At 35.9% G+C, this 16,529-nt stretch overlaps 1 protein-coding gene across 3 annotated transcripts; it reads right to left on the bottom strand.

The window, feature by feature from the left end:
* Positions 1 to 276: 276 nt before the first annotated feature.
* LOC103977078 (DNA polymerase delta catalytic subunit) lies at positions 277 to 16,083 on the bottom strand. Of its 3 annotated transcripts, none has more exons than XR_010494750.1 (31): positions 15,662 to 16,083; positions 15,485 to 15,595; positions 15,285 to 15,391; positions 15,010 to 15,169; positions 14,529 to 14,724; positions 14,314 to 14,449; positions 14,045 to 14,182; positions 13,763 to 13,840; positions 13,581 to 13,672; positions 12,314 to 12,380; positions 12,124 to 12,195; positions 10,480 to 10,566; positions 9,351 to 9,470; positions 9,175 to 9,273; positions 7,978 to 8,085; positions 7,770 to 7,865; positions 7,592 to 7,657; positions 7,345 to 7,401; positions 7,166 to 7,253; positions 6,943 to 7,022; positions 4,823 to 4,936; positions 4,379 to 4,493; positions 4,135 to 4,307; positions 3,806 to 3,877; positions 2,529 to 2,603; positions 2,369 to 2,458; positions 2,114 to 2,274; positions 1,452 to 1,525; positions 1,044 to 1,131; positions 811 to 958; positions 277 to 612 (listed from the first exon to the last, which is right to left on the bottom strand). XR_010494750.1 is itself a non-coding variant. In XM_065141367.1 (31 exons), the coding sequence occupies exons 1-30, from the start codon at positions 15,957 to 15,959 to the stop codon at positions 871 to 873; spliced, it is 3,306 nt and encodes a 1,101-aa protein (XP_064997439.1). In that variant the 5' UTR covers positions 15,960 to 16,083; the 3' UTR covers positions 277 to 612; positions 852 to 870. The 3 variants fall into 3 exon arrangements, 2 of the variants coding, with proteins under 2 accessions (XP_064997439.1, XP_009390765.2); XM_065141367.1 differs by having other exon boundaries at positions 852 to 958; XM_009392490.3 differs by lacking the exon at positions 277 to 612 and adding an exon at positions 713 to 751 and having other exon boundaries at positions 852 to 958.
* Positions 16,084 to 16,529: the final 446 nt, after the last annotated feature.

The raw sequence follows: 16,529 nt of genomic DNA, 5'->3' as shown, positions 1-16,529 counted from the left end.
ATTCTAATTCCCATTGTGATCGCGATAGATGCTTCGATTGCAACCTTTTAGATGGGTTTGGTATTGATGATTGGACAACATATATGCTTTTTTTTTATCTGACGGATGAATAACAATCTCAAATGCTCAACAACAAAAGTCTTTTTTCCTTACCCTTCCGATGAGATCTTAGTCTCGCCGGTATTTTGAAAGTTCCCCATCTGAATGATCAACATTTTTATCACCAAAATTGTTGATTCTTACAACAGGCAGTTCTAAAAGAAAAGCAGAAACAAATCACGAGAACATCATCCTTCCAAGGTTTCATGCCATTCCAAGTACAAGGAGACTTCTAATCATCCACAATGATAATTTTACATAATGTTCACGTGTGCCTCTTTCACAAACATTTTATACAAAAATGTCACTGACCAGCTCGACTTTCCAACGCTCTCATCCTCGGCACTGCCAAAGATGCTATCAGGCAAGGCTTGGAAATAAAACTCCAGCTGACGATGTGGTCATTTTATATTGAGATGAACTCCCAATAGATTAAAACCCTATCTCGACTTGCAAACAAAGCCCGCAGCTTCTGAATACCATGGAAGGCAGTCCACTTGGTGCATCCACAATCTGAAAAGAGTCAGAGATATGATACATTATAAATAGCATATGCTCCGGACACAACTTTAGACAAGCCAAGAAATAACAACCAGAAAAGACCAGCACTCCAATTAGATTTTCCAGCAAAGAAACAGCCAAAGGTTTTCACCTATGCAGGATTTTGAAAGGTTTTAACCAATGCAGAATACAGGGAGGTTTTAGTATTACCTATAAGCAACATTGGTTTCAAACCAGGCAAAATGAATTACCATAGCCAACTCAGTGGGCTCAAAAATTCCACCGATCAAGTTGCATCTTAGCTTCGGCCATATCCTTTTGTGCTTTCTTCCTTCGGTAAAAGATGGGGCAGTCACGACTGTCACAAAGAGACATCATCATTAGTTTTGATGAGATTTGGATGTCAAGAGAGCTGGAAGTGGCAGAAAATGACATGGGGACACCTTGTACACAACACATCTTGGTGAAGAGAACCTTGGCATTCTTGGCACTGTGTCCACAGTCTGCCGAAGAGCATCTCCAATTCGGAAACTGTAAACATTTCACACAAGGCACTTCATATCACAAACAATGCACAAAAGCATGCAGCCAGCAAAATTTGCACAACCAATTCAATGTCATCCCTTCTAAATTCAAACTCAAACACTTCAAGACAAAATCATTATTTGATGTAAAGGCTGTCAACAAGAGTTTACGTGGGTGAGGCTGGCTCATTTTTATTATTTAAATATACTTCACGTTAAAAACTATAGCAAAACAGGATTTAAAGCCTTAATTATTTACTGCATCGAGGTTTCTAACATCAACATAATTTTTGCTCAAAGATATTAAAAAAAGGTAGAAAGAAATACCATTAGCTACCATTTTGCAGTATATCTCAGCTTCTCTTCCCTTGCAGTGTGAGCAAAGAGTTTGCTCTGCATTACTGGCAGCAAAAAATAGAGTTACCCGAGAGTTCTGAAGAAGACTAAGTCACAGACAATTCTTTCAGAAGTATCGAATTGTATATTGGTCCCTAGTTAGCTTCAAATTACATATATAAATCTAGAAAAGTTAAATTCTTGCATACACATTATTTTCTAGGTACATTTGAGAAATTGGACGTTGAGCATATACCCACTAGAGGAGAGTATATGTCTGAATAAATCACATTCAATTTTTCATTCCTAGATAAGACTGCTTATGCATACTTTCCAAACATAATTCATGGCTTGATAAGTGATCCACATGCATGGTTATGCAGTTAAGCTCAATTTTCCATATTGAGCATGCAAATATTTCATAACTAGTGGGAATCTATTAACTGTAGGGATAATACTGTTCATCAGATGTGCTGTGGATACAGAGATTAACTAGTTATTAAAACTTATAACACATTAACATTTGGTGTTTTAACTAGTTAACGAAAAGCAAGATGTGCTGTGGATACAGAGATCAAGTCAGGCATGTGCAGAGGATTAGAAATCATCATCTGTAAATTCAGGAAGAGTGACTTTGTATGCGAATATCTAACCCGATTACTGCTTTGCATCCAAGACAGCTAAGCTGCTTCTTAGCAAATTTCATAATACCACTGTTTGAAGGAGTTGATATGGACACAGCTCTGGTGTGACTTCCATGAAGAAGCTCTTTACTTGCATTTTTCAGAATAGGCTCAAAGATTCTGAGAAGTGGCTGCAATGTTAACATACCTAATTGTCAATGCCCCGGATGGGAGGATATTTATCACAGATATTTATCAAGACAACAAAGAATTTATTTAGCCAACCTTGCTCATCTGATTTTCAAGGTAATACTGTGGATCTATTGGAATATTGTTCTCAAGCACATATATTGGATCCTCAGACTTCTCATAAGCCTGTTCAACACATCAACCAGATCAATAAATAGAACTTCTCTCCCTTCTAAAAGAACAGGATATTAATTACCTTGGCACCTTTAGCAGCTTTGATTATGACATATGGAACACGATCTCCAACATTAGGAGCAGTTGCAGCATCCCTCTATTCACCACAACCACCACAGTTGCTTAGATATGTTGCTTAAAGAGTTTATATTGGTGAACTTGATAAGATTACATATCAGTTAAATAACAAATAGCAGAAATATGTAGTTGTATCATTTTTAGGGTCTGCATATAGGTCAATGAAAGACATACCAAGGAATATAAAACATTTGATGAAGATGATCGACACTCCACTAATATACAGACTAAGCTTGTAGTAATAGCTTTCTGGGCAATGCCAATAATTGAAAATGCTATTATTATCACTTTTTTGTTTACTTCACCAGCTTGATATTGCTAATCTTCAACCATTTTCAAAAGCTTAAGCAGATATTAAAAGTCTCATCCTCATAATGCTCATCAAAAGATTGTCTGAAAATGGCATATTTTAGTAACTTCCTTGTGCTTGGCTTCAGCAACCTCTCACTAGTATAAGAATCAGTCTAATACTTATCTGCATGTATGCCACGAGGAGATAAATTTAAATGTTACCTAACCACAAAAATGTTTGATAGCATTTTCGCTAAAATTTTCAGCTCAATTCATCTTTAGTTTGTTGAATTTCTAGACAGATAAAAAAGGCATTTTTTTTCTCAGTAGAACTCCCATGTGAATCCAAGAAGAGCATATAAGATAGCAGTATAACACCTTTCTTGGGATACATAAAATATGGACAGCATCATTTAGTAAGTCATGCATTTCATTACTTTGTATATCATATTCATTAATATGATATCCAAAGGCATCATCTAATAAGGAACAATCATCTCCTTCATTAACATGTCACTGTTAATTTCCCTGATGCAACATTGATACCAAACAGTTTACAGCTTCTATAGGATCGTAAACATGCATAAATGCATATATAAATGTATATTTTTTTGCACATTCTCAGTTCTGAGAAACATGGAATGTCGGTTATTTGGTAACGTGTATATTAGAAGTCTCCATAGATAAATCACCAATACACATGAATGGCCTGTAAATCTCCTTTTCTATTGGTTGAATATGATGCTAGATATTGCCCGTATTTGGAATGCATGAAACTCCCTCTTTCAAGGTGTATGTATATATATGCACTGCATACGCACCATAAAAGAAACCATGCTGAATGCTAATTGTGCTCTTTTAATCACGTTATCCAAAAAATGAAAAAAATGACAATTCAAAGTCAGGCAGTATAACTAGAAGTCCTCATACTTTTCTCATCCTTTCAGCAAGTTCAACATGTGCAGCCTTTACGGCATAATCATCTCCTGTTTTGGTCAAACCCTGTTAAAGAAGAGATCAAAAAATAAAAATCAGATACCTGATATTATAAATTAAGTTTTTTTAACAAATAAATTGATAGTAATGACTCATCACAGATAACACAGTTAGAGAGCATTCTTTCAAATACGTGCTAAGAACCAAAATAAAATTCTTCCAGGTTTTTTTAATAATTTACATGCACTATATTAAATGGCATACAAGACATTTTCGCGTGAACTTGAACATGAGACATATCAACTCTTTCGGTTGGTAATTACCTTTGTTATAACCAAAAGAGACAAATCCACACGGTTCATTAAAAGATCTGAAATGGTATTTTTAACATACTGAACTGCACCAGGAACATCTTGGTCTATTAGTATCTTGTGAAGACACTCATTTACCAGATTTTTAACCAACAAACAGTTGTCTCTTCTGACAGTCTCAATGCCTGCCATCAAAGCATGCAATGTCATCAAACCACGATAATATAAAATTTAATGGAGCACTTCAGATCCTTACCTTTGGTGTCCATTTTGTCAAAAGTATCAGGCTTTGTCCAGTACAAGCCAGCATATCTCTTCTTGCTTATTAGCAAGTAAGGATAGTAGACCTTTTCGAATTCTAGCCTGATGGGCTTCAAGAAACAAAGAAAACATATTCAAAACTGGCCAGGATTAAGATGGACTAACTAAAACAGTTCTATAAGAAAATAAGTTTAAAGCCTAATACGCTGGCTGTTGTCCCTCCAGATGACAAGATTGACCAATATGTTCACTGATAGCAATCAAGTCTATTATAAAAATCAAACATAACATTTAGAATACAGAAGCATAACTTAGGTCCAGAGGTCCATGGTTTGCATATCACATGATAATGACATAAGGCTGAAAGAAACTACAGGAGAATCATATGATCTAAGAGCATAAAAAACTCGGAAGTGATCACCGGCGATCCCATTGATACCTTTATGAAAGTCCCAGTAATATATTCTGCTGCTTCTCTTCCTAGTTTCATTGCTGCCTCTACAGTTGGCTCACCAAATTGTACCATAACAGAGTCGGTGTCTCCATAAACAACCTAGCAGAATATATCACTTGGTAATCAACTAAAATAAAAATGTCATCAAATGATCAGAATTTCAGTTTTCCAAAAACATGTAAGCACAAATGCATATAGACAAATTTGTCATGAAAGTAATATGGAATTATGGATGAACAACATCAGCTTTGTTACACATTTTGGCTTATAAAGCCAAAGCAATTCATCTTCAGAACCACCTTAAATCATTTGGTGATATCCTGTTTAACATAACAATGGACAAAAATTTTAGACATTATGTCAATTGTCAGCTCGAAACTACTAGTTCATGGTTACTTGTTTCTGCATTAGCATACTTTTACACAGTATGTCTATCAGGTTGCCACTCAGCTATATTATTTCATAACTCCATGTTAAATAATTAACTGGATATGATCATCATTGTCTCAGTAGGTGAGTGTTGTCTCAGGAGAAAGTGTGGCTGTTGTCCATGCATTATGGTGCCAAGCCTAGAAAATCTGCTGGTTAAATGGATCAACTCATGACCAAAGGCCTTCGAACTTCAATGTGACTGAGGCACTGCATGGGCTGGTCATGTGCCATATGCACACAATCATCAAACAAAGTGCAGCTAAGAAGAAACTAGGTTCCCACAAACACATTATAAACCAGTAACATATTTATTAATTCCTTGCATCTCAGCCACTTTTACTAGAAGTGGTCGACTTCTTCTACAATCATTTTTGTGATGACATAAATTTTCTTTCTAGTTACTGCTTGATTTGAATTTCTTCAATTTGTTGATAAACTAGTCATAGCAACATTATTTCCATAGTCCAAATCTCCATGAAATATCCATAGTGTCACATAAAGGGATGAAGCATGTTTCTTCACCAATTGCACTGAAATATGTCAGAATTGATTATTAAAGAAAATATCCATGCCAATTAAATCCACAATCAGTTTTGGTGCATGGTGATAGCATATACTGAAATTAATTTATTAAAAATCAGCTGCATGAAGAGTTCTCGTATGTGGGCAGCATCATACGGCTTGACATGAAAAAGACCAAAAAGGAAAGAAAATTAACCTCGCTGCATTGTAAAATAATGCAGCACCACCGACACAATTCAGATCCCTCAGAAAAAAAACTTGTCATGCTAGCTGAATAATCATTCCTTTCTGGAAATTTTCTGACTTCACTAAAACAAGTCACATGATTTGAATGCTCAAATGAGACAAAATAATTTTTGAGGAATAAAGTGAAATAACCCTGATTTAAATTAAGGTTTTCCTATATAAAGAATTAATTGAGCAGATTTTCCCCAATTAAACAAAGAAAGAAGATAGTTGAAGAAACTTGATAAGTCTCTCCATAACTTGATAAGTTATGTAGAAAATATAGCATCCAAAACAATCCTAATTGTTACAACCATACATCTAATTTAACCAACATGATAATTTTTAAGACTAAAAACTCAGCAGTAGTAGCTCAGCAAAGTTCTGATTCTCTCGACTAAAGCACCAAATGTATTATTGCTCCCATTTGTGACCAATCCTGAGATGAACACACAAAATGTTCTACACAAGCACTGCCATGTTGACCCAAGAGCATCGATGTAATAATGAACATCACTCTTCTATATGTCGGAAACTTGTTCTCTTCATCTGAAAAGACCCTTTCCACTTTTAATTAATTGCTAATTTACTAACAGAACCTATCTTCCTGAGCATTCATATATTGGGAGATATCACTTCAGTACAAGAAGCATGCCAATTAGCAGGCAGTTGAAACAAAGTCGATCAACAAAAAGAAATGAACCCACAACATTTATGCAATGCAACAGTGAAGCACAGCATAACAATAAACTTTATTAAGATCAAATACATGTACCAAGAAGCATTCAGTAACCATGAGTTCATGAATAACTAGATTAAATCATAAACAAGTTCTGCAAAACCTACAACTATATTTTCCTCGCTTCAAACCACATAGTGAATTACAATTTCATCTTTTTAAAGTCAAGCTAGTTCAAAAATCATACCTCTGCATTACGATCATAGCCCCCACTTATTGTAAATTTTTCTTCCACCAGCTTCTTTGTATGCTCAATCATTTGTCGACCTTTATATTTTCCACCAAGAAAAACTTATGGACTAAGAAGCAAAATCGTTTCTACTTATATTGCAGTAACTGTAAATAATTAACAAATATTTTTTATTAAGTTACAAATTTAAAAAGTACTAGTATGAGGAAGAACTGATTACCATAGCTCGTCACACTTGAAGATATCTCTAAACAAGGTAACTGACCAATAGTAGCTCCAGTAAACCCATATACAGAGTTTGCACTTATCTAAATGACAAACAAAAAACAAAAATGACAAACAAAGCCAACGTTGATTTATCATCTTGAAATAAAATGTTAATGATGAAATTTGATTTACTTTCAAAGCCAACTGCCGTCCATCTAGTACAGCCTTCTCAAAAGGATCTTTTGCTTCCTGAAAATAAATATCCAATGGTTAAAGAAGATGATCTATGGCAAGAAAATTTGTTCAACATTAGCATGCAGGAAGTTCAAAATCAAACAAGGCATCAAAAATTGATAAATATGTAAATCCCATGCAAAATCAAATGAAATATTAGAAGTGTGATAAGAAGTCCACAAATTTCTTCATCCCTTAACAATACCTTCAAATCAGCTTTTGCTCTTTTACGAGCAGCCAATAGCTCTTCTAGGATTTCAGGAAGTATGCCCTAGTTTCGAAAAAGAAAATTTTCCATGTCACCGCATGAGACAACAAAGAAAGAAAGAATACAAAGGATTAAGTCATAAATCTGCAGACTTAGACCAAAGAGAAATCACCACCTTCTGCAACTCAGATTTAACAAAGACTTCACCTGAGGGGGTTTTGTTTATACTCTCTGCTGGCAGGTTTAGCCTGCGAGCATCTTCTGCAGTAACCTTGACAAAATAATAGAATCAGAACATCTTAGATATTTTAACCAAATAAAATTATTCTTAGACAAGGCTATAATTCCAATCAGCAGTCAGTTTCCTTAGTACAATTTATTACCAGAGTGCAGTAGCACAAATTGTATGCCATCATGATGGATGGATACAAAGAAGCAAAGTCCAAAGTTGCTATGGGCTTTTCATAAAATCCAGTCTTTGCCTCTAAAACCTGCAAATGGAAAGGCAAGTAGCTAAAGGACAAAGGGATTGATCAAGTAAACAAACCAGCAGTTTCATTATAAGTTCAAACAAATTTTTACAATTCAAAAGATGTGAAATAACTCCTACATCTTTAATTATGAGCAAAGCAAGCATGATAAAGGAAGAAAAAAATTAACAGATACTAGGCAGATTAACTTTTTAAGTAATATGATGCAGTGGATAGGGCTGAATAAACTGCCAAGTCCCTGTTTATGAACACTTACCAGAAATGGCATCTGTAAGTGAATTTAGAAAAGGTTACGGTTAGCAATCTCAATATCACCAACAAATGATAGCCAAATGATCTTACTTGTGTGCAGACAAATCTGGACAATTATTATCATACACATTGCCAGTTCATTATTTAATTAAAATCAGTGATTTGGATGCGACATGAAGCACCACAGCTTGTCAACTGCATTATTCAACACATGTCTCTTCTAGCGTTCAACCTTTTCTAATGGATGTGTTACGATATTAATGACCACAAAATATTTCCATGCATCAGAAATATGTAAAAAGAAAAAGTTTATACATGGAATAAACAAAAAACTATTCCATGGTTTTATCATTTATGATAACTCCTAAAAGAGTATATGTCCCATTATGGCATTAAACTATTTCATGACCAGATAGTTTTAAGTTTTTTGGGGATGTTCTGAAGACCATCATGTCATGCCATGACATGATAGAAGAAGCTATAATTGGGGCAGCAAGATAAACACTAATTTATGGAACCTCTACACATAAGAAGATCAATTTTTTTAAGAAAAACATGGAACCATGCAACTAATGCATTGGATTAACAAAGAAAGCAAGTTATATATGAGAACTTACAGCATATTACTCTCTAGAGTCTAAATGAATGTTTCTTAATTTCCGATGTACAAATCATGATGAAGATTGATGTGACAACAATCAATAAGACTCTTGCTTGCAATCTTTTCCAATGGTCTCCAAATTTTATTGAATGAGCTCACAAAAGTAAATTAACATCATAATATGCTCAAGTAGCAGAGGGGGGAAAAGACATGCCACTAAAATTATATTTACTTACAGTTGCACCCTCAAAAGTTTCTTGTCCAGATCCCTGCCCTTTGATATTTGGAATAACAAGATTCTTCTGCTTAGCTTTCCTTAGGAGTTGAGAGAGAACCTGAAAGAAAAAGTAATCCAGGTCGGTGCCAATTATTGTCTTAGCAAATATAAGAGCAAAAACATCAGCAGCATCACCTTAATGCTCTGGCCTCTTGCTAGTAGAAATGATATAGGGACACCAGTAACTCGGGCCATTTCTACATAGTTGTAAATATACATCAACTTGTCCAGAAGTCTCTGTGGAAGGTACGCATCCTGCATTTGTAACAGATAAGTTGTTCAGTGAATAACATCACATAAAAACTTTGCACACTAAACCTGAGAGAGTAAGAACCACTTAGATGATTATAACCAGTTCTCCTGAAGTTATGCCTAATATCCAACCATATGATGGTGCAGAAGGATTAAAGTAATTGTTTTGTTGGCGATTAACATGAATTATGAATTACGGTCCATTCCATTCTGTTCAACATTCCTAACTGAATCTTAATGGTTCCTTTGAAAAAGGAACACCCACACCACATGCACCGCTGGTCGACAACTTATGTTTGGTAGGGGTAAAAGAAGCTTGAGAGATAGAGAAATGAAAAAAGAAACATAAAAGCATTCTGCATATGAAGAAACAATATATTAGCTAGACAAGTATCATATTAAATCAAATTTAAAATATGTAGAGCTTTTCAACAGCTTTCGGAGACATATCCGGTACTAATGATTTAAGAGTTCTACTTATTCTTCACATGAATATGCAACATTGCATATATGCCCTGTCAAAATTCTAGAATTATATATCTAGTCCAACAAAATCTTAGGTATGGATACTAGCATAACATTATTATATTAAAATTTTCAAAAGCTCATCATCTCGCAAACTATAGCAAAAAATTACTTAACCAAAAGTTAGTATGGTATGAAGAATCTAAATACTTAAAATAGCAAAAAATTATAGATATATAACCAAAAATCTTACTGTAGCATCAAGGAAAAGATTACTAAAAAAAGTGAATTTGTGCACAGTAGTTGCATGGAACAGACAGCACCATGACACCAAGTGCCCCCGCACCAGCAGGGCAGGGCACATGGCATGCACAATGCCAGTCAGCAGATTGTGTAAACAAATTCCTTGATTAATGTTTTAGCATGGTATAGACAAAATTGTGTATGTAAAGCTTCATGTATTTCTTTAAGTACAGCCTATTAAAAAAGATTAAGCACTGAAATAAAGCATATCTCAGATATAGATGATTAAAAATCATCAGTGAACCTTCAAACAGTAGACAGCTAGCCGCCTTCTTGTCTCAGCGTTGCCATTTTGAAGGTCAGATATTATTGAATGATGAACATCCTCTTTCTGCAACAAAAGAAATGTCAGTGAGAAATCCAAGTCTGCAGAAACTTGATGGCAACATTTAGCACTTCAATTATTTACATTATTTACACAAAAAAGACTGAGCATACACAAGTTGGAAAATATGCAAATCACCCCTCCCCGAACAGACACTGCATGGTCCATACGCATAATGTCTAATATCCACTATTTACAGCTAGGACTACTAGGGTATCTTCCCTTTTTACATGTGAAAAAGATTATGGGTAGCAATAAGCTTATGTCAGATCTACAGAGAACTCAGTGGTAAAGGGTATCAAATATAGCAAGTAAAGCTCGAGAGATCTAAATTGATTTTCTATGAGAAAAAAAAAGATCAATTACAGATGAACTAGAACTTGACTTTTTATCTTTCTTTGGATAGGTCTAGGAGTCATATTCCCATCATCCTTGCCAAAGCTAATTATAGTTATGGTCTGCTGCTACTACAGCTTAACAAGCATCAGCACAATCTTAATAGTAAAGAAGAAATAATGAATCCAAGTCAAAGAGGTCAAAAGATTTAGCAAGAGATACCAAAATCTTGAATATAGCAACTTTCTACTTGTCATATAAGGTGCTTTTGCGGGAAAAAAAAAAAGCAGCATTAGGAAGTTAAGAAAGTAAAATTTCATTAAGCAGCAGCCTTGCAAGAATTGGATACCCTTCTTTATAATACATTGCAACAGAAGCTACAACTCAGTGATTCAGGAAATCAAATGAAGAAGCATGTAAGATATCAAACAAGGAAGAATGTAGAACTTCAAATGAGAAAGCATGTAGGTTGCACATTCTAAAATATTTACTCGAAATAATACATGAATATACTCAACAATCAACAATGTTCGTTCTGCATTTTCTCAGCATCGTCAACCAAAGATTTGGAAATATCAAGCAAAACAAGTAATAAGTTCCAAATAGTTAGTTTTAGATTGATTAATGCAAGGCAAAAAAGTAATATTTCACTAATGAGTGATACGAGGAAAATCGAAGATACAGATCAAGAATCAAGATATTAAATAACTGTTAAATACATTTTTAGATAGATTTACATGATACACTAAAAGAGTAGCAATTGTAAGTTGGTAACTGCACCTACAACCAGAATAGTTGCTTTCTTGGAACTTGATTTGAATAAACCTAAATGGTCAATTTTGAATTGCAAATGATGAAACAGATTCCTGTTCATGTTATAATGTGATAGGAAGGATAGGACCTCACTCTGAATTAATGCAGAATAGTTGGTAGAAGCTGATCTACTGCAGAATATTTGTTAATTACTGCTGCCCACTGGCTTGTTTGGTTGGCCAGCAGAACAGAGGGGGCAAATTGCAAAACCATGATATGTTATGCAACTGTGGATAAGCATTCCATTGTCTACAAATAAGGCATAGGGAGCAACAAAATGTTTATGCACTACAGCTACTTTCCAGTTGAACAGTTATATACAATCCTACATCAGATTTATGATATAATACAATGAACATAAGACAAAATAATATAAGTTCAATTATAATCACTTGAAAAATGGCAGAAACTTACTTGCTCTCCAAGAAAGTGTGCTGAAACAGAATTCAAAGAATAGGAGCTAAGCTTGTAATCTCTTTGCATAGCCTTTATTGATGTGGTTGAAAAAAGATTGAATCAGATAGTGCACAAATACAAATATCTTACTATAGAACTAAAATAGATATTAACATAACCAACAGAAAGTATTTATAAAGATCAGAACCTGAAGCAGATCAAATTGAACTCTTCCCTCCACTTTAACTTCTTTGCTTTCCCTTACACCATATTGCCTGCAAAAATCAAAGTATGATTAATGCAGTACAACACAGAAACGATTTTAAAATTCAGCATATATTTGCAGGGCTATTACAGAGTAATTTGATTGAAGGGATTTCTTAGTCAACATAATTGTCCACACAGCAAAATGTTGGCAAATTTATATAAGAGAAACCTCATGCTCAAAAGTTTCAGTTTCCAAGTTTAATAATTCGACTCACAAATTCTTATCAACTAGCACAATTGTTAATATAAAAATGGTATGCGTCATGTGGTCTGTCATTATGCGATATTATTGTCAGTTCCACCAAATGCCACCTCTCAACATATGCCACCTCTCAACATAAATCCAAATCTAAGTTAGATACAAACACCCAACAAATGCCAAGTTAAACTGGTTCTTCCTCAACTTCACTCGAGGATGATAGAAAACCAAGATACACAAAGATAATTCATCTAAAGCTGGCTGACTTCTGATGATCACACAACACCATGTTCTCATGATTAGTTGATAAACCTTCAAAAAGGATGTACACATTCATAACATCCCAATTCTTTTCAAATCTTAACCTAAGTCAATGTAGTTTCTGAAGACTTATCTGGATCAGTAAATAAACCAAGTTGATAAAATTTGTTAAAGCTTTGCAAACCATAAGAGTACATCAAGACTCAAAATTTCTTGCCAATTTGTACATCAGATCTTTTGAAGGCAAAAATAACAGTCACTATTAATCCTTTTACCACCATGAATAACTAAGAAAATGAGAAGATAAGAAGATGAGACCAGAGACTATTAGACTAGCAAAGCAGGGACAATATTTGCGTCCCATCTACAACCAAATTTAATATGGAAAAACATAATGCATGATTATGAAGCCTAGCAAAGTGGAAAATTTTATTGACCAAAAGCACCTGTTCTAGAAATGCAAATGATTAGACAAGACAATTGTTGAGATTCCTCTACGTCAACCACCAGCTATAATGGTTTAATATTGGCAGTGAGATGCACCATGTGGGCTACAACAAAATGAGAGTGAACAGTAATAAATACAAAGGTTGCTAAATGGACATACAACAGCACCAAATGCAGGAGATATTAGCCAAAGCCAAACATTGTATTATGTCAAAATAAGAGGCAGATATTAAAAGTAAAAAAAAAAACACTTCATATAATAGTTGTAGATGTATATGCTGTAGCCATAGCTATGCACAACCTGGATGAGAACGTTGTATCTCGGACACGAACCCGACTGTTTCTTATGCGACCAAGTATTGGAAACTCACCAATCTTAAGGGCTTCAGCTCTCTAAGGACAAGAAGATGAAAGAACAGTAATACATGAAGATGTGATCTATAGCAATAAATTCTTTAACCAACTTACAAGAATATAAAATACCTCAATAAGATATGGCAGATCAAATTTGCAGATATTGTAACCAATTATAATATCAGGGTCTATCTCACGAACAAAATCCTGCATTGAATATATATTAAATTTTCCAAAAAGATTGTGTGATAACTCCATGAAATTCCATACGCACAACATATAGGGAAAGCAATCACATAAACCAATCCAAATAGGAAAGACACTGCTAGTGTGAATAATGTTAAGGCATGCAGATAACAGTATCATGTATGCTTTACTAAAATGCCATATGAAGAACATAAAGTAGCTTACCCTCCAAGCAAGCAAAACCTCTCTCTCTGTATCAAATGACATCACATCAACTCCAACGATTGGAGAACACGATTTAAGAGTCATTACATTTCGTATGAAAGGGTGATCATCTCCTTGAAGGGTGACCAAGTTGGCTATCTGCTTAAAAGAAGAAAAAGTAGTTAAAGAAGGAAAATTAAGTCAGTGTTTTATGAGACTCCCACTAAAATAAGCAAGCAAATTTCATGTCGATACACTTTGTTAGTACCATCAGAGGCAAAAGGAAAGACCTGAATAACAGGATCATGAGTTGGCTCAGGAAAGAGTCCTTTACGACCAGCACACTCAATGTCAAAACTTAATATACGAAATGGAGCCATTTTAGAGTATTCACCTTCTGGGGCATGACTAATCAACTCAGAATATCTATAAAAGGATTAAGGAAAGAAGATAACCAATAAAAATTATTCTTTGGTCGAATTCCTTTTTATGTCCAATAGGATACAGGCAATCAAGTTCCAGTTGGCAATAAGACATGCTCTTGATCGCCTTTTTATATTTTCCTGCAGAAATTTCAATCCAATTGCCCCCAACAATGTTGCAATCAATCATGAATCGAAGAGCAAAAAGAATGTTGCTCTCATACGTCAGGAAATTCTTTGAACCAATGCCGTCAATTGTTATGCCCCTCTCAAGAATACCTGCCATAGTGTCACAAATTTCATTAATTTCTATATAGACAATTGTTAAAACCATAACTAACACTATGGAGAAAGCAATTCATTATCTTTAAACGATCTCAGATATCCACATGAAACCCCTAACCAAGACATATTGTACTCATGCCATTGAGCTTAATGAAAAGACAGGAAAAGGCTAGTCGTTCTGTCATTGAGTAACAAAAACAAAATTATAAGTTCACTATCCGAATTCAAAGGATAGAAAAAAGGGAAAACATAGTTCCCCTTTTGCATCAAGCATCTTACCACGACAGCTAGCAACCATAGTCGGCAAGGCAACAACAATCTTAAGGAAAGGCTGTGACGAATGCTTCTGGTAATACATAATGCTTTTTTTCTGCACCAACTCAACCCGCTTAATGAACCTTGCCACATTGCTGTTTCTATTTGACTCTCTCATTCTCCCCTGTTATGATTCACATTGCAAGAGACATGATCTCAGCAAGACAACTGATAATGCAGAAAACTGACTACTTGTACACAACAAGACAAGACAAGCAATGAAATTATGTAGTAACCACCTCTAAGGTTTGGTGAAAGCGGGAGATATCATCAGGGCCCATTCCCACAGGACAACTGATGTAGAAGTAAGGCTCAAAGCCATGAACATGACAGCATACACTGTGACCTAATCAATTCCAAAATCCATCAAATTATTTAATTGATAGAACCAATCAGATACTAAAATATCAAGATTAGTGAGAGAAACAGCAACTCTAACCCTCTCTGGTCACACCGAAGATCCTAAGAATCGCTGCAGGCCCAGACGAGTTAGGCAGCAGTTCTTTATGGCTTTCGCCTATCACGTAATCGATCTCGAGCTGCTGAAAAACTGCGTACAAGAAACGAGTCAAGAAAAGACAATTCTGCAGTTGGACTCGGACGAGGGCATCCGTACCGATGCTTTCGCAGCCAGAGAGGTGGGAGGGTGAGAGGGCAGGGCGCCTCCACCGCGAAAGGCGAGATGAGAAGGCCTCGTCACGGAGGAGGAGGACGGCCTCCTCGTCCTCCTCGTATCTCAGTAGAGTCTCCTCCAAGAAGACGTCCTCGTCCATCATCTCCTCCTCCGCCGCCACCCCATTCAACGGCTGCTGCGGGGGTTGAGGGTTTTGGCTGCCGGGCTGGAATCGCTTCGAGGGGTTCGAAGCGGGCGCCGGGGGCGGGCCCCCGCGGCGCTTGGCGTTACCTCCGCTCATGGTGGCCGCGGGATCAGGGGTGGGGAAGAGCAGGGAGGAGAGGGGCGACGAATCGGAAAGAGAGAGACAGAGCGAGAGGACGGGGGAGGGAAGAATTGGGTTCCCGCCACCGGTGGGAGCATAGGGATTTATGGGGGCTTGTTGTCACGTGTTTTGCACGTGCATTTCCGTCATGTACATATTCCTGACGAAATACGTACAGTATGAAGCGAGCGTTTTTGGTCGTACGTACGTCTACTCTTCGTTCATTCCTGAAGTCTTCGGTGCAGTATGCGAATCTATCTCTTCAGCTCAGACATCCTCTTTCGATCCATTCCAGATCACAACGTAATTGTAAACATTAGAATTATAATTTCAATCACAGAGAAACATTTTTTGTTGTCGTCAATAGCTCCATTCTTTGTTCCTCGTTAAATCTTTTTTTGGTGCATTTGCAAGAGAAAGCAAAGCTGAAGACATCACCGTGTCCTCTAATATTAGATTACTACTTATCACCATCATCCAACCGATTCATTCATTTATCTATCTCGTTCAAACGCATGGTGTTACATGTTTAGTCTAAGAAGTCTC

Source organism: Musa acuminata, chromosome BXJ3-3 (assembly GCF_036884655.1).
Source record: "Musa acuminata AAA Group cultivar baxijiao chromosome BXJ3-3, Cavendish_Baxijiao_AAA, whole genome shotgun sequence".
In the NCBI taxonomy this organism is placed as follows: Eukaryota; Viridiplantae; Streptophyta; class Magnoliopsida; order Zingiberales; family Musaceae; genus Musa; species Musa acuminata.
Note: the sequence above shows the minus strand (reverse complement) of the source record. Positions and strands in the feature narration are given on the sequence as shown.

Excerpts from the sequence above, each read along its gene's own strand:
- LOC103977078 (XM_065141367.1), bottom strand. The coding sequence starts at position 15,959 with ATGAGCGGAGGTAACGCCAAGCGCCGCGGGGGCCCGCCCCCGGCGCCC. Across the intron at positions 12,196-12,313 it reads TTCAATTTGATCTGCTTCAG|GCTATGCAAAGAGATTACAA; the intron begins GTTCTGATCTTT and ends ACATCAATAAAG. Across the intron at positions 7,254-7,344 it reads GACGGCAGTTGGCTTTGAAA|ATAAGTGCAAACTCTGTATA; the intron begins GTAAATCAAATT and ends TTTGTCATTTAG.